The sequence below is a fragment of the Kalmanozyma brasiliensis genome (assembly GCF_000497045.1).
Source record: "Kalmanozyma brasiliensis GHG001 unplaced genomic scaffold PSEUBRA_SCAF12, whole genome shotgun sequence".
Lineage (NCBI taxonomy): Eukaryota > Fungi > Basidiomycota > Ustilaginomycetes > Ustilaginales > Kalmanozyma > Kalmanozyma brasiliensis.
Window position 1 is genome coordinate 39,716 of NW_015961951.1, and position 23,138 is coordinate 62,853.

The 23,138-nt window shown below is 58.5% G+C and overlaps 6 protein-coding genes across 6 annotated transcripts; 3 read left to right on the forward strand and 3 right to left on the reverse strand.

Annotated features, from left to right (window-relative positions):
• Positions 1-93: 93 nt before the first annotated feature.
• On the forward strand, positions 94-2,886 carry PSEUBRA_001055 (CidB/LrgB family; the record flags this gene model as incomplete). The annotated part of the gene is made up of 1 exon (XM_016434338.2): positions 94-2,886. The coding sequence occupies one exon, from the start codon at positions 94-96 to the stop codon at positions 2,884-2,886; it is 2,793 nt and encodes a 930-aa protein (XP_016294099.2).
• Positions 2,887-3,526: 640 nt separating this feature from the next.
• Positions 3,527-6,028, reverse strand: PSEUBRA_001056 (Zn(2)-C6 fungal-type DNA-binding domain protein; the record flags this gene model as incomplete). The annotated part of the gene is made up of 1 exon (XM_016434352.2): positions 3,527-6,028. One exon carries the CDS (start codon positions 6,026-6,028, stop codon positions 3,527-3,529), a length of 2,502 nt encoding a protein of 833 aa, XP_016294100.2.
• Positions 6,029-11,816: 5,788 nt separating this feature from the next.
• PSEUBRA_001057 (Leucine carboxyl methyltransferase) lies at positions 11,817-13,473 on the reverse strand (the record flags this gene model as incomplete). The annotated part of the gene is made up of 4 exons (XM_059464541.1): positions 11,817-11,910; positions 11,988-12,160; positions 12,264-12,818; positions 12,913-13,473. 4 exons carry the CDS (start codon positions 13,471-13,473, stop codon positions 11,817-11,819), a joined length of 1,383 nt encoding a protein of 460 aa, XP_059320866.1.
• Positions 13,474-13,992: 519 nt separating this feature from the next.
• PSEUBRA_001058 (uncharacterized protein) lies at positions 13,993-14,952 on the forward strand (the record flags this gene model as incomplete). The annotated part of the gene is made up of 1 exon (XM_016434342.1): positions 13,993-14,952. One exon carries the CDS (start codon positions 13,993-13,995, stop codon positions 14,950-14,952), a length of 960 nt encoding a protein of 319 aa, XP_016294102.1.
• Positions 14,953-15,347: 395 nt separating this feature from the next.
• Positions 15,348-16,376, forward strand: PSEUBRA_001059 (Fat storage-inducing transmembrane protein; the record flags this gene model as incomplete). The annotated part of the gene is made up of 1 exon (XM_016434341.1): positions 15,348-16,376. The coding sequence occupies one exon, from the start codon at positions 15,348-15,350 to the stop codon at positions 16,374-16,376; it is 1,029 nt and encodes a 342-aa protein (XP_016294103.1).
• A 184-nt stretch (positions 16,377-16,560) lies between these two features.
• On the reverse strand, positions 16,561-23,061 carry PSEUBRA_001060 (B-block binding subunit of TFIIIC; the record flags this gene model as incomplete). The annotated part of the gene is made up of 1 exon (XM_059464550.1): positions 16,561-23,061. The coding sequence occupies one exon, from the start codon at positions 23,059-23,061 to the stop codon at positions 16,561-16,563; it is 6,501 nt and encodes a 2,166-aa protein (XP_059320867.1).
• Positions 23,062-23,138: the final 77 nt, after the last annotated feature.

Below are 23,138 nucleotides of genomic sequence, written 5' to 3' on the forward strand. Positions count from 1 at the left end.
TTCACACTCGCATCCCTCTTGCATTCAGCTCTTCGACCCTTCAGCATTGCGTCACCAGTAACAGCCTGGCATTCCATCTACACAGCATCGACCATGGGCCTCAGCCCTTCTAACCAAGCCTCAGCCTCTTCGACCAGCCCAGCGAGCGCAACATCGCAGAGCACCTCGCCCGCGCCTGTCAACACCCCTACAAATAGCATAACCCGCACTCCCCCCTCTCTACCCACCCCCGTAGCCGGTGCACCACCAATAGCACCCCATCGCAAATCCACCGCCATGACGCATACGCACGACCCCTCTACAGCTACCTCTGCATCGCGGCGACCCAGCTCCACGCCCTCCACGAGCAGCACCACCTCTTCAGCATGCGAGGCCTGTCTCACAGATCGCCCCTACGTGGCTTCCATCCGCTCTCCCTCACACGTCCTCCTTGCCCTCAAACTCCTCCTCTCGGACCCATCCCGTCGCTCTGACCTCTTCACCAACTGGGTTCACGTCCCCCTCGGCATCACCTCCCTCCTCGTCCTCACCTGGCTCATCAAACAAGCCATGGACCGCGCACCTTTCCGCTTCCCCTCCCCCGTACTTGCCATGCTCCTGCTCTTCTTCTCCCTACTCCTGCTCGATTTTCTCTCGACCAAACGGGTCCGTGGAGGGGAGAGCGGGCTGAAGGGGCTCTTGAGGGTGTTGGAAGCACCATGTGACTTCTGTTTGCGGTACATGAGCGTCATGTTCACCCCGAGTTTCATCCTCATTCCTGCGCGGGAGATCATTGGTGGTCGGGAGATCGGGTTGCTGACTGGGTGGTTTGCCGCTAGTCAACTGGCGGGGATGGTCTTTCCTGTGCTGCTACATCGCGGCATGAGATGGGGCTTGGATACTGCCCGTTCGAGGCTACACCAGCGCAAGCAGGCCAAGCTGGAGCAGGAGCGCAAGGTGGAGGAGCAACGCAGAGCATCCGTGGCGACGCTCGTCGCTGTCATGTCCAACATCAATGCCGTTCCCACCGCGAGCCCTACCAAAGAAGTACACCCCAGCGCGCTGAATAGCATCGCTACGGGTCTCTCTGGCATGACGGCGATCGCCACTGCTCCCCTACAACTCAACGTCCCCCGTGTCCACCCTCGCAAGCCACTTCAGCTCAAAATTCAGACCGACGCACAACGTCACCTCGACCACGTGGCGCTCGAAACGGCACGTCAGCAAGGTGACCCTTTTGCGCTGGCCCACACTCCTGTTCGGGAACACTACCCGCACTCGCCCAGCATGCCGCACACGCATCGGTTGAAGCATTCCACCTCTGGCTACTTTCCGCGTGGACGACGGGTGGATCAGCTGCAAGGGAACTCGAGGAGCGCCACGCTGTCGCCTACGCGTGTTCGGGCGAGACCGAGCAGCGGCAACGATACAAAAGGTGCCAAGGGCAGGCTGGTCCGACCGGGAAGTGCGCTGCGCAACGAGTCGGCACGACGACCGCAGAGCGCGACAGATGCACGGGCGGCGGGGAGATTCGTGGTGGCGGGTGAGACAACACCCGCGTTTGACGAATACATTTTCCAGGCGAGACAGGAGGTGGCTGCTCGACGCGGGTCTGCGGTAGAGGTGGATCCCAAGACGACGGACGAAAAGGCGTTGGCAGACATCGAAAGTGGGCCGGCGACGTTGGTCATGCCCACCCGAGCCGCGAGTCCCGTTCTGGTCTCCGAGAAGGCCGCGCTCGACGACGGTCGACCGAGCAAGTCGAGCGAGGTGACGGTCAACGACCTTGAATCGCACCCCACTTCTACCGGCATCACTTCCGCCGAAACAGCGAAGGACGACACCGTTGTACAGATCACCAGTCCCATCGACCCTTCCTCGTCGGACACGGAACCGGAAACAGACGCTATCGACCGCCTAATCACCCACATCTGGGCATCCCTCCCGTGGCTCGTGACCCTCGTCACCCTCATCGTCGGCCTCCCCGTCTTCTACCTGCTCCACATCTCCCTCCCGCTCTTTCTGGCGATCAACATCCTCACCTTCCTCTTCTCGATCTCGATCGTCCCGCCCCGCATTCGGCGATTTGCGCATCCAATCCTCACCACCTCCCTGCTCACCGTGTTTATCCTGTGGGGGCTTGGAGCAGCACGCGGATGGTCCTTGCGTCAGACGCTGTTGTCCTACTCCGTCGACGCCAAGTACACCGTCCTGTGGAGTCTTTCGGGTTACACTGGGCCGGTGATCGGTGCGGGCGATGTGTTGTTCAGCACCCTCGACGCGGGAATCGTCTCGCTCGCCATCCCGATGTATCGGTACCGCGCCGACCTCCGACGCCACTTTGCGTCCATGTTCGTCATCCTCACCCCCTGCGCCATGCTCAGCCTCTTCCTCTGGCCCACCGTCGCAGCGGCCATCGGCATTGCTCCCGAACGCGCGCTGGCCTTTGCAAGTCGATTCATGTCCACTCCTCTTGCCATAGAGTTGAGCCTCACCATTGGCGCCGACGAGAGCATCACCGTCGTGCTGGTGGTGATTACGGGGATCTTGATCAGTATTGTTAAGGATCCCTTTTTCCGACTGCTCCGACTTGACCCAACCCAAGACGGCGACGATTCCGACTCTGACAACGACGTCACATCCGACAACGCCGACAAAGCAAGCAGTTCGACCAGCAAGAGCAGGCGGACAAACGAGGACTACCTCACCATAGGCATCGCCATGGGCAGCACCGCCGGCGCCATCGGCGCCAGCAGCCTCATCAGCAAACCGCGCTGCATGGCCGTCGCCAGTCTGAGTTTCGTGCTGTTCGGCGGAATTCTGTTGGTGCTCGCCGCCATTCCGCAGATTGTTGAGGTGGTACGGATGCTCGCTGGCGCTCCGGCGGCGTTCGTTGCCCAAGTATAGATACACACTGACTACGACCCCCCACGCAACGCACGCAGTATACGAACCCCTTTTGCAACGATCGTTCGACGCGTGATCCGGGTGGCACTAGATTGCTTGAGAGGGTGTGGGTTGACAGCTTAACGAGGTCATGTCTGGAAGCGAATGCAGCCTACGGATGTTGTGAGCGCCAGCCAGAGCGTCAAAATTGCGCAGCTGTGGAGATCCGTCGACCGCACCCTTCCTCGCTCGTCTCCAATGCGGAAGTTGAGGCTCAGGATGAGACATGCACACAGGCTGCTCATCGAGAGCATTCAGACACACAGCGACGCATCGAGAGTCACAAAACAGAGCCGGAGCGGGGTGCAAAAGATGCGATTAGAGAGAACACTTGTAAGATAGAGCTGTACACCGAGCAGCAGGGCGCATGTGATTGCTATGGATACAACGAGATTAGAGGGAGCAGTAGTGTGGTGTAGTAGTGTCTATATGAATCTAGGTGCTTTGCACGAGGCCGCTGGCGTCCGTCAAGCAGTCTGTCTATTGAACTCAAAGGCTCGTTTTAGAGCTGTGTCGCCGTGTCGACATCAATCGTCTTTCGAGATCGGCAAGGTGAATCTCGTCACTCTTCCCTCGACCCAACACCGAACCGGGTCGCCCCTCAATCCTCCTCCGGAATAGGAACAATAAACCCGGTCACCATGAACGGCAATCCGTGCTTGCTCATCTTGGCCTCGAACGTCACAATGACCTTCCTTCTGATCACCGCAGCACTTCCATCCTCGCACCTCCCACTCCCGTCACCCAACAACTCGCCCGTGCACGGATCAAAACCCGGCTTGTCGAACAACAACAAACTCCGATCGACCTCCAGCATGACCGTCTGGCTCGGGGCGCTATCCAATTCGCCCCTTGCCTCCTTGGCGTACTTTCCCCACATGTTGACCGCGTCCTTCTCAGAAACCAGCTGGTAGTGGCAAATCTGCCCTCCTTCAAAGATCGACGGCGGCAACTGCATCAGATTGCACGCGTGCGAGTTGGCCGCGTAGATCTCGCCCGTTCGTCTCGCCAGGATCATCGGGATCGGAATCGTCTCCATCACATTGGCCGTGTAAAACTCGAGCAGCTGGTAGAAGCTGTCTTCCACTCCGATCAGCTCGGCTTCCGGTAGGCTGCGGGAGAGCGCCATGAGTTTGGGTCGGATCACCGAGAGAGCTTGGTCGACCTGCTCGCAGCTCTCGCGTGAGAAACGCGTGTGCATCCACCGCGCGAGTTTGGCGTAACCGTAGGTGTAGGAGTAAGTCGGAGGGCCACCGCGCAGTTCCGAGGTGGTGGCTGCTTCTTCCTGCAGTAGGTGGCGGGGTCGACGAGGGAGTTTGAAACCGGCTTCGTCGACCTCGTGCGGGGTAGTGGTAAGAGTCATGGAGAGGGAGCGTTTGAGTCGCTGTTCGCGCTCGCTTCCGTCATTACGCGGAGGCGAGCTGGTCAATTCGGCCGATGCAGGTCGCAGGATCGACTGTCCCCGAGGAAGGCTGGCCTGCGCAGGTGTCATGAGCAGCGATGTGGGGATTTCGCCAAAGACATCGCTCAGATCGCGCGCCGCGTTGCCCGCCTCGAGCATCTGCTTCATCTTGGTCTGCGTCGACGGGTCCATGGTGCGATTCCACGCGTCCTCCTGCTCCTTTTGCGAGACGCCGGGCGAAGCAGCACGTTTGGCGGGACGACGCGCCAACTCGGCCCCAGCAGGCGAGCAGAGCATCGACACGGGCATCGTCGGTCGGTAGTCCGGATCGCGCGCCGCCGCACCGGGCATCACGTTCATGTCGTAGCTTCGACGGTGGAAAGACGAGGCGGCCGAGGAAGAGGCTAGGCTCTCCGAGTCGGATCCGGATTCGTTGTCGAGGGCTTGGTCGGTGTTGGTGCGCAACGCGTCTTTGGAGCCCTTGCGTTGCTTTGCGCGTGCAGCCTGGCGCGTCTCTTCGCTCTTTGCCTTAGAAGATGCGTTGCCAGAGGCGGATGCAGGTTCAGCATCCTTACACAGATGCGAGATGCCACGCTTGACGCAGCGCTTGCACGGTCGCGCCTCTTCGCACGGCATGTGACTGCGCTTGCAAAAGATGCAGGCCTTCTTGACCTTTTTCCTGCTCTCTTTGCGCTGAGGGACACTGTCGATACCACCAGCGGTGTCGATTGTGTCCATGCCGTCTGCATCCAGCTCGTCTTTCTCCGCATCGTCGTTGGCCGGTTTGGATGCGTCGGCGGCTTCGAGCTCAAGCATGTACTTGAACTGCTTCTTTCGCTTTCGCGAAGGGAGGGTCGACTTATTCGCCGGGAAGGCGGGGTCGGACGAGGTGGAGGTAGATGGACGAGAAGGGCCGTCCGAGTAGCGACGCATCTCTGGCCATGGGCGAGCGTCGTGGGCTGAAGCGACGGGCGGATAGCGAGCATGACCGAACTGATCAGAAGGGTAGGCGTCGCGACTAGTAAATGCACCCATGGGTGGGATGCGTTCGACGGATCGATGCGCGTCTCGAGGAGAAGGCAGATTGGGACGCACTTGAGCTCCGGAGCGAGGGTCTTGATAGGAATGAGGCAAGGCGTGATCAGGATATGGATGACCACGAAAGGCATGAGCAGCCGGTTGTTGGTGACCAATGTGGTCCTGATACGGCTGCTGTCGACGCTGAGCATCGAATGAGGCAGTGGGGTAAGGCGACGCATGGACAGGGCGAGAGAGATCGCGAGGAGATCGTTGATCCAAGTACTGACCACGATGACGCGGATCAATGTTGTTTGCCGGTGGATAGTTGTCGTAGTGAGGTCGATCGAGATGAGACTGCAGATGCGAAGGTCGGGCAGGTTCTCGGTTGGATCGGTCTGGTGACCAAGATCGATAGTCGTGGGAACGATGAGCGTGGGAAGATGAAGCAGCATGAGGCGGTGGCTTGGAATGATGATATGGCTGAGCATCGGCATCAGCACCAGGAGCAGACGCGTATCCCAATCCAGCCTCCATTCGCGCCTGCGGCAGACCCGACGAGGCTTGTCTTGGGGGCAAGCGATGGTCGGTGTCGCCGATGCGTGAGTTCCTCATATCGATCTGTCGCTGATCCGATGTGCTTTGGTCGGGGAAAGCGGCGCGGTCGGGCCGATGTGGGTGCATGCTGAGCGATGGATGATCGAATTGGGATGTTGCGCCAGGAGCCCTTTGATGGACAAGGGAAGGGACGAGACGAGACGAGCCAATCGAGAAGGCTCGCTAGCGCATAGGATGGCAGCGAGTGATGTTGCGAGGTCCAGGGATGGAATTATTCCGCTGCGCAGCAACAAAGGCGGTCAAATCAATCGAGTGACTCGTCGCAGAGGAGATTTGTGATGTGATTGTGATCGAGCAGCCGACCAGCGGATGTCCGAGTGCGTGTGATGTGTTCGGGATGACCAGGTGAGAATCGACACGGTTCCCACGGCTTGGGTGCGTTCCGATTTATGTTGCGCTTGCTCAGCTCTTGACTTTCCAACAGCGCCTTCGGAGCAATTCCGGGTGGAATGCCCTTGAAGGCTGAGCTTGAGAAGCGAGAGACGACAAAGGCTAAGAACCGAGAGGGGCGGGCCGCAGCGACTTGTCGAGAGATGATAAGAGCTGAGCCAGAAAGCGAGTGAGCAAAGGTGTGGATTCAAAGTCGATCGAGGCCGTGCCTAAGCTGCGGTGCGTCGGCAGGTATGGCGTGTTGGTGGGAGCTGCAACGCAAGATGCGAGGCTGGCTGGAGCGACTGCAGATCTGTTGGAGAGCAAGACGGGTGCGGAGGAAAGTCGAGTGCGTATCTACAGGGTTAATGTCGTTGTTGCTGTCAAGGAGATCAAAGATGATGGTCATGAAGCAAGCCGCAAGGAACAAGGAGCGAAGCGAAGACGAAAGCAGCAACAGCAGCGGCACTCGTGTATGGAGATCTGGAGTCAAAGTTTGAGACCATCCAGGCAGGCACGGAGAGAGAAGGAAGCAGTCGGACCGAGTCGAAGATGGTGCGAGCAAAGCAGGCCACACGGCACTCTATCCGTGGCCTCCGTCGCGACCTACGGGCTTGAGACAGGGAGGAAGAGAGGGGGGAAAGGGAAAGAGAGACGGGTCGGACGATGAAAGTCGGAAAGCAACGTGAGATCAGAAGCAACCCAAATTGGTTTGGAAGCCAACTCAACCCACCCGGCGTCCTCACACACAATCACGGCGCATGGAAGCAGCTGGCTGGACTCGTGGCATTCGAGCGATCCAAGCGATCACACCTGGATGCGATCTGCTGCTCGCGACAACGGACATCCGGACAAGAAAGCGAATCGCACCGACGCGGCCGCCCAGCCGGCGCAAGGACAGTGTTCGGGATCTAGGCAGGCAATCATGCACGGGCGTCTGTGCAGATTCGCGGCATGCGCATTGGACCAGAACGAGAGGCTGGGCGAACAACACACCCACCCAGCACGGCGGCACGAGGCAAGTGCAAGACAATCGCGGATCAACAGGTGAGACCGAGATCTCGACAAGAAAGAGCCTAATTGTTGACACCTAACGGAAACGGCAACGGCACCCGTGGCAGCAGTGGCAGCAGCAAATGCTGCTGTTCGGGTCTCGGTGTTTCTGGGTTCTGGCACGAGGCACTACGACAGCGACAAATGGACGAACGATGCCGATGAACAGCGAGCAGCGGAGCGAGACAGGCGGAGACACAAAGAGCGGTTCGTCAAGCGACGGGTTCAAGCGCAGAGGAGCGAAGCAAGATCCCATATGACGTTAAATATATTTTTATAAAACAAAAATCCCGGTAAGCGAGCAGCAGGGAACAAGCAAGGTGAGGCTTGGCTTTTGTCTTGGATTGTTTGATATCGACCTGTTGCAGAGGGTCGGAAAGCCAGATCAACAAGGCTTTGCCCCTGCGCAAGTCCGTCCATGCCGCGGCTCAACGAGCCACCTTTGCGGCATGAAGTGAGGTTCTCATATATCGTCAACAAGAGTAGCAGAGCAGCGCAGAGCCAACCTTTTTTTCTTTAGGGAATTTAAATTCAAGAAGATCCTTGCCGGACTGCCCGCATAAAAACAGCAGAAAAGCACGAAACTCAGCCGAGACATTTTATCGGCAGCCCTGCACCGCACAAAGGTGCTCAGTCCGCCCAGTCGGAACTCCAACCCGAAACCGATGGCCCATAAAGCATCACATTGCAGGAAAGGGAGAAAAAACCTTAAATTTCTTTTCCAGTCTGGTCTCTGCCCGCGGGCAGCGAGCTAGAAACGGACGCCAGCCGGACCGACGTTCGAAACCGACCAAACCCACACCGACTGCCACATGCTCACCCACCTGTGCATCTGATCTGAGATGATTGGATCCGGTTTGAGCATTTGCTGAGCTTCCTACAGGAAGACGTGGCTCAATCAACAAGACTGCTGTCGGAGCCCCAAGAAGCGATGGCTGCACTGCAAGCTCACTTGTGACGAGGTGGACGAGGACTTTGCCATCTTGACGATGCGATCTGGATGAGGTCTCGGCTGAGATGCTCCTCACAAGAACGGAAGGAGACGCACATCTTCGAGCAAGGCTCGCTCGGATGCGCACGCGGACGTTGTCACGCCTCTGCTCTGGATATTTGCATCGAGCATGCAGCGGATGCAGCCCGACGGACTTGCCCTTTTGCATCGCCGACAGGCTGCTGCCTCGACGGAGAACTCCGATGCAGAGCTGAATCTGCTCTAGTATTGAGATTGCCGGTGTCATCCGTCGGGCAGCGACAAACAAGGTGTGCTTCCCGCTACCTTGGCATGCAGCGGCCTGGGTCTTCCTCCCTGATCCTTTCCCAAGATGATGAACTGGTGGCTTGCATCATCGTAAAAACGGCTGCCTGTCGTCCATTTGCAAATTCATGCGCTCTAGTCGGAGTCAAGGTCTTCTGCATGATTAAGATGGTGCGCAAGCAGGATACGATGGCATCGACGATGTTGCTCTACACCTCGCCAAAAGTCCGGGATAGCTGCGGTCCGGTCCGGTCTTGTAGTTGATGAGAGCGTGGGTTCGAGCGTGGGTCGGTATCAGCTGGCTCGTGCGGACAGCGTCGGGATCGGCAAGCGAGCTTGTGCTTTCCAAGCCTCTCCTGTGCAAAAGAAGCGAAGCGAGCCTCGAGATTGTCCCACTAGTACCAAGCTTCCAGACGGGCTCGCATAGATAGCGTCGCAGAAGCGGGCCAAGCATGAAAGGAGGGGGGCCAAAAAAGGCGTGAAACCCCGACGGAACCAATCGGAAAAAGTCGCAAAGTTGGAAGCCCGACCCAAATCAGCTGCTGCTGTTCCTTAACCGCTTTTTCGCATGCCGCACCGCTCGACCGAACAGGGCCTGTTCCGACACGCCGGTGCCGCGACGACCAAGCCATCGACTACTGTATCTCTTGCAGCTCCTCCTTCCAGTCCGGACAGTGGCGTCGAAAAGGATGGTTGCTAGAGATTTCCGGAATGCTTCGATCGTCGCGTGTCGATGGCCCATGGTGCATGCAACCTCGCTAGCATGCTATCCCGACGGATCGGACGGCGACTCGGCACACGAGGTGCCAGTTGCATAAATTGCGGCTTGTTGGCTGCTTGACGGTAACAGTGGCTCCGTTCAGCCTATGCAATGCAACCGAGTGGGTCGACTCTATTCAACTCTCGCCAGAAGCAGGCATGTCGATCGGAGTTCAGTGACTGCATCTCAATTTGGTGGCCACTTAGAGTCGTACGTACCTTCTAAGCGAAGGACTAATCCTTTCTGGGGTGAGACTGACGCCACGCGAGCTATCGTGGGTAGTCAAGTTCCAGATCATCGTGTCCCAACTCGTGTCGTCGACGTGGCAATCAGCACGTTGATCAACCATCGTCAACACGGGGAGAGGACGGCAGCACGCAGCGCCGGCATGCCGCGGCACTTCGTGTCAAAAAACCTCCCTTTTCTGGCCGAGAAATCCGATCGCTTTGAGCGGCTGCCCTACCGCAATGCTGCAATCTATCTGGGTCGGGTGTCACGCCCTCCGTTGCGGGATCAGGACGGGACCAAAGCGACGGCGCCCAGAGAGCCAGCCTCCCAGATGCACCAGTCGCCCAAGCCCATCAGCAGCCTGCTACGATAAACCGCAGTATCTCGCTGTAAGCGAGTCGCTGCTTTCACCGTCTGCAGGGATGTTCGGAGCCGCTGCGTTCCGCAGCCTTGCATACGCTGAAATTGCCACGCTCCTCGCTTGCCACGTCGATCTTCCTTGGTGGGGCGTAGCGAGGTGGGCGTCTCGGCATACGTGGAGGCGTGCGGCATGGCTACCGATCGGAGCCAACTTGTGACATTGTCCCTCGCTGTGCACGGCATGACAATAGGCGATGCTTTCCTATTGAGAATCGCGGTACCATCGTAAACAATGATGCGACGATGAGACAGTCGTTCAATGTGATGGTCGGGCAGACTGCCACCCTCTCTCTCTCTCCTCCCCACATCGGCGTGCATCTGCGGCAGCAAACAGCTGCTGGCGCTTTGTTGATGGTCGAAGGCAAAAGGGCGGAGGAAGTGGTCATGTGCAGCAACGGTGCGGCTTGGCGTACTGTAGCAGCACATGCATGCACAAGATGCCACGCTGCAGTTCCGCAGCCCTAAGCGAGTCAAGCTAGTGTTGCCACGGCCCGAGCTCGGTCTAGTGCGGCACGCCCTGCTGCCGCCAAAAGTAGGCTCGTGAACGTGGATTCGATCGAAGGATGCGTCCCGTGTCGAGGTCAGACGAGCTTGGCCTGCCGTGTGTCACCAGCAATGACTTGCCCATCCGTGATACCAACGTGCTAAGCATCTTGGCATCAGCTGCGATGAAGCCAAGGTTCCGAGAAACAAACGGAGTTCGAAAGAAGAGCGATCCAAAATGCAGCCTCGGCAAGAGGCCTGACGCGACCCAGAAAGCGTGGCACGCATGAAACCTTCGGCTGCGATCGTCGTGACAGAACCGGCCGGTCAACCTGATTCAGAGTTTATCGACACGCCTCAGGGGATCGGCAGCGAGGCGTGGATCTGACAGCCTATGCAGTGAGAGGGCTCGTGATACAGCACGCGCTGGTCTCGAACATGCCCCGTCCTTCGATCGTTCGTTATCAGGTCGCGAAAAGGCTCCGAGGATGGAGGATCGGAGCATGAAAAATCGGCAGCCCATCTCTGTCTTTTCTCTGGAGCCGAGCGCTTTGCCCATTGTCGGCGTTTTCAAGCTGCCGGTGCCGAAACAATGCGGATTGGAGGCTAAATCTCGCGGTCGGAGAGCAGCCTGGTCGACCACTTTGTGGGTCGCGGCATTGGAACAGCATGCAGAGTGGTTCATGCTGCAGCATTCCACTTGAGCCCCATGCACTTCACTAATGGAGTTGGAGGCAGAAATGAGCGAGACTCAAGATCCGAGCTGCCAGTCCCCTGCCTCGTGTTGCGATCAGCTTGTTCCGTTGCCGCGTCTCGAGGCAGAGCACAATGGTGCGCATTGTTCGAGTTGACCGGATCGGCTGCGAGCGCACGACAATAGGACAATGAGAGATCCAGGACGTGCATGCGTTCAGCGACGGAAGCGCAGGTGGAACGATTCGAATCGCGTCGATTTCCAATCGAACCAGATTCTCGGAACACCACCATCCGATTTGCTGTTTAATGTGGTTGATTGGACGGAGAGCCGAAAGTGTGTCGCACACACACACTCCGCTCGCATCGCAGCAGATTGCCGACGGATTTGGTATCGGAATCGTTGGCCACGCGAACACGACCGCATTGTCCCCATGCTCCCCGCTAGCGTCGTGTTGCATCAATGCGGCCGTGCCGACCCACGGAAAGTATGCTCTTTACTCTCTCGGCCGTGTAACCAGCGAGTCGGGTGTGCGTCAAGGTGAGCGTCGTCATTGTTCGAAGCAGCTTCCGTGATTGACAGAGAAGGACGCTCATCGAGGCATTCGCCTGGCTCGGACGATACAGTAGTGCTTGAGAAGCATGTCGATCTCTTCCACTTCGTCGAGTCCTTCGAGTCTCGAGAGCCTGTCATGAGCAAAGCAAGGTTACCTCGGGTCAACATCCAGGCCATGGCGGAAACCACAAGAACGAGCGACACATACCTGGACTTTTGACCAGCATCCAGGGACGACCAGATCGAGAATAGGCTTCTGCCAGATGTCTCGACCGGTGCCGCTTGGCCACTGGATGCCGAAGACCATGCTTGCGCGAACCGTTGGCTCTGCGCGTTGATTGTTGGGTATGCTTTTGCTCCCGGCAGTGAGAGTTTTCGCATCTGGTGACACGGATGGCGACGGTACGGAACAAGGTCGGGTGAGTAACGACGCCGGACGCCGATGAGCCTGTCAAAGGCACCGATGAGTGGCAGCAAGACTTACCTCGAGATTTTGCAGCATGACTCTGCCAAACCGCGATGGCGGTATGGAGGGTGATACGGCTGACGGAGCTGCTCTTGTGTTGTCATCGCCAGCAAGCGCAATGTCGTAGCTGACCGCACTAATATCAGCGTACCGCTGGCCCAGCAGCTGAATCAGCAGGTCTGCTTCCTCCGGGGCAATGTAAGCAAGCACACATTCAAAGAGGATTAGCGTCGGGAGTTCCGACTGCAGCCCAGTGCTATCTGGGCCAAGCAGGTGCTCAACGTCGATGCGATCCGCTGCGACAGTGTCTGGGTGGAGAGAGCGAAGATCTGCAGCGAGCAACGAGTATTTGGAAGAGCGAAGCACGTCGAACCGTTTCGAGCCCTGATGTGGTTCTCTTTGTTGGCCTTGCTCGGACAGATTCGTAAGCGAGCCGCCATGGACGCTAGAATCTGGGTCCAGAGACGATCGCAATATGGAGCTCTTCGAGATGCGAGTGAGCTTGTGATTCGTGTTCTCCGCAAAGTCAATCTCGGCGTAGTGATGCAGGTGCTTCGAGAGGTCTGGATTTGACTGCGCAGTGGGGCGGAGACGACACAAGTCCAAGGTGTCAGTGTTCCTGGCGCTTCACTCGGCTTGAGCCGCAACAGTGTCTTGCCACACTCACCATGATTCTCCAGTAGCGGCTATCGCTTCCAGCCCCTATCGAGATGATCTGCTTTTGCCCTTCTCCTTGCGTCAGGAAGCTTTCCACTTCGGCATCAATAGCAGTGCACCGCAGATAGGTGCCAATGTTGATGAGCGGAGACCTCCTCGCAGGGGCTTCTGGCTGATGTGATCTCGGGCAGCCGTGTTGACCTGCTGCTTCTCCGCCATTCGATGCTGACGAGGTGGCAAACTCTTGCGTGAAGGGTTCCGCAGGCAAGTAGCCAAGTTTGAGCGCCGAAAGACGCGAGAGAAGCGCATCCGAGTCGGTGTTACGGACGGCCTCGTCTGCTCTTCGTGAGTCGCCGGCGCTGCTAGCTGGATCGTCCGACTGGCAACGCCTGGCGCCCATGCGACTTCGAGGCAGGCCCAGCGAGAGACCGAGAGAGCGAGGAGCAACGGCCGAGCCAGCGCTTGCACCTGCTACCTCGTTCGACCCCGGTAGCCGTGTCGGTCGTGCTGATGGACCGGTCAGATCATCTTCGTTGGCGAAAGGGTCTCGCAGCGGATTGCTGCGCTGCATCTTGGCCGGCTGATGTGGAAGAAGCAAGAGAAGATCAACAACGTCCGTGCTCCAAAAGGTGGAGAAAAAATCCGCAGCCCGATTTCAGGGTCCAACATAGCAGCAATCGGCGCTCGCAAAAGTGACAACTGTTAGACTCTCTTCAGATCGCGGAGATTAGGCGGCGAGCCATCTCCCGGCGTCTCGAGCCCTCAGCGAGGCTTGTACGACGTCACGGTGATGGCGCAATTCGAGCTTTAGCGCCTGCATAGCCGGTTCCCTCACAAGACACTGACTGCGCTTAAGTGCGAGCACACTCGCGAGTTTGCATGCCGATGCCGTGATGTCCTTCCCGCGGATGTGTGCAGCGTATTGCCGCTCTCGAGCTGTCTGTCGGCCGTCGAGTGAGACTCTTGCGCGCACCATAACTAAGCTCCACCTCAGGCTCAACAAAGGTATATAACCCTGCAGCCAAGCGAGCTACCCTTCCCGCTGACACGTCCATCCTCAGCACCAACAGCTACTATCGAGTCCTCCGCAATGACATCTACATCCACAGCAACGCAGGTCAAGACCTCGGACCCGGTGACCCTTCAGGTTCCCGGAGCGCGCAAGGTGCCGGCCAAGATCAACTACATGTCGCGCACCGTCGAGAAGCCGTTCACAGCCCTGTACCAGCCTGCCGACGGCAAGCTCAACAACCACGTCTTCGACACGCCAACCATCGAGATCACTGATCTGCGTGGCACCAGCCCTGCCGATCGCGAGCGTGCCGGTTTCAATGTCAGCAATGCTGGCTTCGAGATCGTCGAGGGTTTCGGCTTGCCAGACACCGCCAAGGCCTGGGGGAACCGAGAGTGGGAAGATGATGAGTGGCTCAAGTCGGTGTACTACGAGGACGTGGACCGCCTGTTCAAGGACAAGCTCGGCGTCACGTCAACCTTCATCTTCGACCACACGGTTCGCAAACGACGCCCGAGAGAGGAGGAGGATCTACCGGAAACACCTGAAACCCGCAAGCCCGTCGGCATGGCACACTCGGATCAATCTCGGCTTGCGGGCGAAAACCGGATCGAGAAGCACCTTGGCAAGGAGACGCTCGAGAAGGTCAAGAAAGGCGAGCTTCATGCTCAGCTGATCAACCTGTGGAGGGTGCTTCGGGGGAACGCTTGGGACATGCCTCTGGCCTTTGCCGACAGCCGCACCGTCTCTAGAGGCGAGAATGGCAAGCCCAAGGACTGGATCGAGACCGAGTTGCGCTATCCGACGTGGACAGGGCAGACCCTGTCGATCTACAGCAACCCGGATCATCGATGGTACTACAAGAGTGGACTCGATGCTAGCGAAGCCATCCTGCTCAAGTGCTACGACTCGGTGGACGAGACCAGGACGCCTCATACGGCTTTCGAAGATCCCACGACGCCCAAGGATGCCGAACCTCGCTGGTCTGTCGAGGTACGCGTGCTCGCCATCACCGATCCTGCTCTGAAGAAGCAGTAGCGCGTCATCTCTCACCTCGCTCTCGCCAGGCTGCAGCTTTCTGGCTTCCCGTTCGTAGTTGTCCGTTTCTCACTTTGTACTGTTCTTGCATCGCAAACGTCCATTCTCTTCTGGCCCCGTCTGAATGCTGCACTGGTAGCATCTTGAGTTGTTTGGGTCGCACCAGATCACCAAACGGCATCCACGTGGCCGCGTCGTGAGCACGCCCAAAAATAAATTCACTGCCAAACCTCCACTTTTGGATGCGGGTTCGCTTGAGCCACGTCGCTTTCGGTCCTGCCGCATTGCGCAGCATCTTTCACCCTTCCCCTCGCTCGTACCACCACCATCGCTCTCGCTCGACCTCTGTGGCTCACGAGACTTGACATCGCTGGACAATAGACATCTGCGTCACGATGAGCGCCTCTACCGCAACACTGCCGCGGCGGCAATCCAAGCTGCCCCTCGGTCTTCAACCGCATCATCTCACGTTCGCGCTCTACTTCACCTCGATCGTCGTCATCGGCACCACCTACAGCGTTCTCTACGGTACCCACTTGCAGAACGTACGCATCTCCTCCGGTGCCACTGGCGACTTTCCATCCACGCTGCCTGGTGCAGCGGTAGCCCCCGCTCCCGTGCAAAACACTGTCGAGGGGAGCCTCAATCTCGGTCCCATCCCGCCCACCATCCTGCTCCCACCGCACCATGCGCTCAACTACTGGGCGAACCGGAAGAACATTGTCAACCAGCTCTTTGTCAAGAAGGCGTGGTTGTGGACGACCTTGGCTTGGGGGATGCAGCTGTTCTTCCTGCGTCTCGCACCGCCTCGTGTAGACAAGAAGAAGGACGAAGACGCGGTGGCTACGGAGCAAGCGACGATTACGAGTCCCGTTTCGATCTCCGTCCTGCGCTACCTGGTCGCTACTTCGGCATGGTTATTGTTTGCCAACTGGTTCTTTGGTCCTCCATTGTCGGAACGGATTCTGACGGCCACCGGCGCGGTGTGTGTTCCCACCGGAACGGGTGGGGGAAAGGTGGAGGAGATGTATTGCCGAACACGCACACCGTTGGCCAGCGACCACCCCGCACTGCATTCCTCCGGGCTCACAGCCAAGAATGTAAGGGCGATGTGGAAGGGCGGACACGACATCTCGGGTCACACGTTCATCATGGTGCTCTCGTCGCTGTTGTTGTTGGAGGATGTGGCGCCGTATTTGGCCGCGCTGTTGGGGAGGTCGCTGTTTGGGAAATCGACCGCTCAGGCAAGCAGGACGAGGTGGACAGGAACGGCGTACGCTGCAGTAGGCGTGACATTGGGGTTGGTGGGCCTGTGGAGCTGGATGCTCCTCAATACAGCGATCTACTTCCACACGCCGCAGGAGAAGGTGAGCGGGTTGGTGGTCGGCTTGGCCGCTTGGCTGGTGCTGCCCAAAGGAAACTAGATAGATGCACACGTACAATCAATGATGGGAATCAACACACACACGTAGGAAGCAAATGCCTTGCAAATTCGTTGATAGAGTCGATCTTGACACTCAGTGGGCTTACAGTCAGACGTGTGTCACAGCGAGACCGCGCAGTAGGCATGAACCCGAATTGCAGAACAAGAGACATCTGCAACGACACTCAACGAAAACCAGCCCAAACGACCCGCTTCCCAGGATGCACCGTCCACAATTCCACCTCTCCCTCCGCATACACCTCCACCACCTCTGCCTCCACGAGAGCAGTCACCGCAGCCCAAACATCGGCAAAGCTCGTCCCCACGACCTCCCTCTTCTCGCCATCCTCCGTGACAGCTGTCGAAGTAAATCTGGACGTGAGCGAGGCGAGACGGGTCGCTGGACGTTGGAAGACGAGGGCTACGATCGTGTCGAGTAGCGCGCGCCATTGCGTGCGGGAGTGGCTGCTGAGTGTCGTCCATATGTGCGGCAGGGAGAGACGAGGCGTGAATTCGGAGCGGACGGGGATGGTGAGCGTGTACGCTCCGACAAAGATCGATGCGATGAGCACAGGCGTGGATGTGAGTGGCGAGAAGAATGCGAGGGGTAGAGGACCGCGTGTGAGCGTGACGATGTCCGTGCGGGATAGTCGGTGAGATGGGCGGTCCACTGCCAGACCCTGTGCGCCAGATTGAATCAGTTGAAGACCAAAGTCTTGCACTCGCTCGGCGGCTTGCGCATCGGTGGCCGAAAGATCTCGGACACAGTCTTGGAACCGCAGCCGCCAGATTCCCACCATGGTCTCAACGACAGGTCGGAGTGGTCTGGGCCCTCCATCGCCGTCGTTTGCTGCCGCTTTCAGCCAATCGAGTGCCTCGTCCGAAGGCACAGCTGGCAACGGAACGACGGCCGTTTCGAGCGCCTCCATCATCCCACTGGCATCCTTGATCGTGATGAGCGCTTCCAGATCGTCGTCGTTCAGCACTCGAGCGTTGAAAGCGGCACTCTGCCTCAGCGTGTCAAAAGCCCGCACATCCACCTCGCCCGCCATCAGCTCGGACGCCAACAGGGGGACCATCGCTGCCGCTTCGCCATCTGCCTCGACAGGCTCTACCACCACGCCGTCCTTCGCCTCGGTCACTTGCTGGAACGCCGATTTTCGATGCGTCAGAGTCGCCTGCAGATCCATCGCGGCCATGCGGTTGTCAGCATTGGCGTCCGGCAGGAGCTTCTGCAGCTCTTCAGTGAGAACGAAGTTGGTCCCAGGTCTGCGACGCACGATCGGATCGACGGCCGTGCACCGAATGAGCTTGATGTCGAGCAGGCGCTGCATTGCCTCCTCGATCTGCGTGTCGCCCATGCTCTTGCAAAACTCGGCCTTGATCTTCTCATCCACTGGTGACGGGGCAACCTGCGTCGTTGCATCATCTTGAGGGGCCATCTCTGCGTCAGCACTGACAATGACGACGCGCACGGCCCATTCGGCCATTTGCTTCTCGATGTCGCGCTCCTTCCACCTCTCGGCAATGGACTGCTCCTCGCCGAAAGACATGTGAAGCAGCGTCTCGAATCGCTTGGTCATGGCGCCGGAAAAGTCGGTGGGGAAGAAGGCTTCGAAACGCTGCTCGACGGGTTCTTCCTCGAACTCCTCCTTCCAGCTCGTGGTGAAATCAGCGCTGGCACCCAACGTGAGAGGCAAATGGTACCGAGCGACCGGCTTGGTCAGCGAGCTCTGCACTTCGTCCTTGTCGATCTTGTCTCGAAGCAACTCAATTTGCGCGACAAGGTCGAACTCGGTCGGAGACGGGAACTCGGGATCGTCCAAGGTGCCCGCCTCCTGCGCTTCAAGGTAGACTGGTACCCAGCGGCTTTCGAGCGCGGTGAGGTATGCCTCTTCACCGTGAAGCGAGCGCATGCGGTAGTACTGACTACGCCACTGTGCCATGATCACGGCACGAGTCTTGGTGAGGTCTTCGCGATCCATCACCTGGAACAGCGCAGACCAATCCGACCGACCTCGCACCTGATCGCGCATGCGAAGGATGACGGCAGCATCACGCAACAGCTCCTTCTTCGCTGGCGTCCAGAAAGAGGTCTGGTCGAAGTGTCGGCGGCCCCGGCGGTCCCTCTTCCCGTTCGCTCTTGCTACGCGGTCGTGGGCGTCTTCTCCGTCTTGCCGCTGTGGGTCAGATTCGTCCCCAGACTCTTGGTCCTGCCCTGTCGAGGTGACCCGTTCTCGACGTCGTTTTCGGCCAGCTGATGAAGCGCGAACGCTAGGCATCACTCTAACGCCGGAAGCGGATCGGATAGCTCTGGCGATCGCCATCTGTACAGCATTGGCGTCAAACTTGATGTCGCCTGTGACAAATTTGCGGCGGATCACCTCGAGTGCCGTCTCGATCTTGGCGCGAAGTTCGTGAGCCGCTGGAGTTGCTTGGACTGCGTCATCGAGCATGGCTTGGAAGTGCTGATTGCGACGTTCACGGAGCTCACGCGCTTTGTTGTACGTGGTCAGTCGACCCTCTCTCTCGCGCTCCGCCTGCGTCTTGACGCGAGGTTGGGCTGGCCTTGCCTCTTCGGCTTGGACAGCCATAGGCCTGTAGACGCTGGTCGGCAGGGAGATGGTGCTGAGCTTGAGTGGCCATGAGAAGTGCGGGCTCTTGTGTCGCACGACTGGAGCGTCAGGATCGACTGGCTCGGTGGCAAGCCTGAGCCGGTACTGAAGAGCAGCGCGGACGATCTGTGTCGGCGCCAGCGTGATGTAGGCAAGCCTTTCAAGGTCATCCTGGGTCGCCGAGGGGATGTCTTGCACATCGACGCGAAGGAGATACTTCTGCTGTGATGGCCTGAGTTGGTGGTAAGGACGCCACGCTTTCCCATAGAAGAGCACGTTCGAGAGTTCCTCCGGTACCGTCTTGTGGGCCTCTGCTTCAACCGGTGACGCCAAACGCGCTGCATCCTCGAGTGTCAGCACTCCATGATCTTGGCGGCCCTCTGTTCCGAACTTTTTCTGCACGTTGAGGCAACGTGCTTGCGTCTTGGCCCAGAATCGATTGATCAGCGTTGCATCCAAGCCAGCTTCGACGAAGCCGATCAGCGACTTGTTCTCCTCTTCGCTCGTCCAATCGTAGAGTGGAAGATAGCGACGCGGCTCGATCGCGGTGTTGAAGGTGTCCGGGCGGCCGTCCCTCTGATCTTCAACGGCACCTGCTGGCTGCAGCTCGACGAGTCCAAGATCGGAAAGCTGGGTCGCGAGGCTGTACAGCGAGATGCGTACATCATCCGCGACCCTTTCCGTGAGCCCAAGACTGAGTTTTAGCTCCTCAGACAGTGCACGCACGGGTAGCGAACGCACCTGAGGGTCGAGCGTCATGCTTTCGATGGTCTCGGATACGGCGGGCGTAGGAACGAGCGCCAGAAAGAGATCGAGGGGCGCGTCGGTCCAAAAGAAGCTGAGCGAGAGGGAGCCAGCATCGTCGGGACCGGAAGACGCTGAACGACACAAGGTGATGAATTTCGCGCAAGCGAGGTGGAAAGCTTTGAGCCGCACCATCTCACCGGCCAAGAAGCCGAGATGTTGTCGATAGACGCTGACCACATCGAGGAAGGGCTTGCGCAACGTGGAGAGTTGCGATGTATCCGTGGACACTTCGGCCAGTCGGAGCGGTTCGGTCAGATGCCAAGGCTTGGCAAAACGTAGAGCATCGTCAAGATCGACGGCGACATCGTTCGTAGCGTGTGTCAGCGCCGTCTTTGCATTCTTGCTCTCGAACCAACCGTCTCGACCTTCCTTGACAGCTTGACAATACTTTTGCAGCTGCTCTGGCGTCAAATGCGGAAGATAGATGATCTGGCGTCTGGGCAGGGGAGCGGTAGGAAGATCGAGTCGAATGAAGGTGCGGCGAAGCAGATTGTTGTCGACTGCGGCTACGAGCGCCTTTTCTCTGACCTTTCTGTCGCGCAGATTGGTCAGCTGGGCATCGGAGGAGAAGCCGTGTCTCTCGACATAGTCGGAGAGCTGGTCTGGAATTTGCAGCGAGTCCATGGCACCGCCAGCTTCGCGAACGCATTGCACGAGGGCATACGAGCTTCGCAATTGTGTCAAGTTGGTGCGCCTCTTTCGCTCTGATGCGCTTGGGGTAGCAGTGCTGCTGGAAAGCTTCTTGGCGGCTGGAGTCGGCGGCAGTGTGGCCTCTGCTTTGACCTGCGAGGGTACATCTAGCAAGTCGCTCACACGCGATACATCGACGGTAGGTGCCTTCGCGGCTGCAACGCCTTCGTCTGTCAGAGCAGAGGTCTGCGTGCCATTCTGCGGAACTTCCTGCTCCGCTGCCTTTTCCGTTGCTGGTGCTGATGCGTCAGACGGCTGTGGGATGATCGCTTGCTCCACGAGTGCTTCCGCGAGCTCTTCAGGTGCATGCGTAGGTGCTTCGATCGGGGACGAAGGACTGACAGGCGAGGAAGCGAGCATCGAGCTGGGGCCTGTCTGTTCCGGCCCTTGCAGTACGCGTCGACTGCGACGCTTCGAGGCGCCTGCAGCGGGCGACTCGGGCATGACAGATGTGCTAACCTCGTCCATCGAAAGATCGACAGGGTTCTCTTCCTCGCTGTCGGCATCGACCAGCTTGGCTTGTCGAGTTTTGCGTGGACGAAGCGACCTGCGAGAAGAAGAGACCACGGAGGAGGGAGCGGCATCCGCGTCGACTGGACTCGCCTCCACAGATTCTGGCGGCTTCTTGGGCGGCCGTCCCTTCTTCTTCGGCGGCGGCGCAGGCGTGTCTGGATCGGGCAGCGGATGTTTTCGAGGACGTCCTCTCTTGGGCGGTGGCGCGTCTGGATCGCGATTCTTCGGCGGTCGTCCGATTCTAGGTGCTCCCGCACCTGGCGTCGATGGATACAAGTCTGTGCCCAAAGTAGCCAAATGAGGTCCAATCTGGTCTGCAGAAGTCCAAGCGGTGGACCTGCGATGGTAGGAGGTGGAGCCGCCGGCGGAAGCAAGGAGCTGCAGATCATCTGGGTCCAAGAAGCCATCATTGGCCGATTGCAGGACCCACGAATGGTGACTGTAGAGCTTAGTGCTGCGCACACGAAGCTTGTGTTCGTGGAAGCCGCGGACTCGCATATCGCTCATGGCGGGCTCGCCGTCGGCGTCTTCCGCTCGCTGGACCAGCTGGTCGAGAGCACGAGCAAAGTGGCCACCGCCGTGGAGCTGAGAGAGGAGCTGCGAGATAGTGCGTCCCGCGGGCCCGGCGTGCGCGATCTGCTCATAGACATGGCGCTCCAGCGTAAGTTCGCGAGGCATTGCGGGTCCGATCCTGTCAAGATCCTGTTGCAGCTTTGCGTTGAGTCGCGCAGCTTTGACTTGCTCTTGAAGCAGCGAAGCGTCACCATAGTCGCCGCGCAGCAAGTCGTGCATCTCGGCGAGACCCTTGGCCGTCATGCGGAGGCCTCGATGGGAGCCTCCGGTGCTCGGAATGACGACATTGACCACCTCGAGGAACCCGTCGACAACGGCATGCTCGAGCAGGACGTGAAAAGCTCTCCTTTGAGGACGCGTCTGTGCGAGGTTGATTCGGTGGAGCAGGGTGTAGCGAAATGTGACTCGGGAAGAGGTGGCGTTACAAAGAAGGTAGATACGGAAGCGCACCAATTCAGGTCGACTGTTGATCCAAAGTAAGGCTTGTGCGGGCTCGACGTAGTCAAAAGCTGGTGCATTTGATTGCGCAGAGCTGGCAGTGTGCGCAGCCGTATCGAAGACGTCTTGTGACTCTTCCGCCTTGACGAAGACAGTAGGAGCTGAACGTTCGGTATCAAGATCAGCACGATCGTCGGGGTCGTCTTCGGCATCTTCATCCATCAGCTCTGTCTGGTCATTGGAGGACTTCGGAAGGGCAGACGCCGAAGCTTGGCTGGTGCTCGGGTCTGCCAAGCCGGACTGCTGAAGATCCGCTGCATTGTCCGCTTTTCTCTGCTGGATGAGGATGTCGCATTGATCCTCGAATTGCGTGGCGAGAAAGTAGCTTGCTACTGTGCCCGTCTCACGAGCTTTGATCTTGATGATGAGATGGAGGTCGATGAGGCGTTTGCAGATGTAGAAGACGGTCTTTTGGTCGGTGTGCAGTGCGGCGCCGATATCGGTGCTGAGTACGGGCGTCTCCCTGGAGCGGCAAATGATCTGGAGAGCGCGGTAGCCAGTCGCTGTCAGTGCATCCGCATTGGCTCCGACGATCAAACGCTTGATCTCAGATGGCTGCAGGACAAGTCGGAGATGGTCAGCGTGGAGTTGCTGGAGCTGAGCGAGGCCCTGTTGCTCTGCGAGGACTTGGTCGGGCAAGAGGTCGACCCAGTCAAACTCTTGCGAGGGTGCTGAGGCTGCTTCCACTTTTGTGCCCGGTGCTGGACTGTCGAGAGTCGACGCCTTCCTCTTCAAGATGCCGGTCTTGGCGCCGCCTTTGACGGGCACACCAGGGATGAAGAGGCCGACGCTGACATCTGGGTGGCGCAGGAGCTGACGAAAGACGAAAGCCTGGTAGTACTCGTCGACAAGCTGATTGGGTAGCTGAGATCGCGAGGAGTGTTCCGTGTGGTATTGGCGGATGAAGTCGGCGAAGCGGTTGATGTCGGTTCCCGCATCGCCATCGAGACCGATCTGCTCAATGCAAAAGTGGATGAGCTCGTCGATCATGTTGGATCAAGAGGTGGATGGTAGGCCGAGGCGTTCTGTGGCTTGATGTCGGTATGTGAGAGATCTCATTGGTCGTT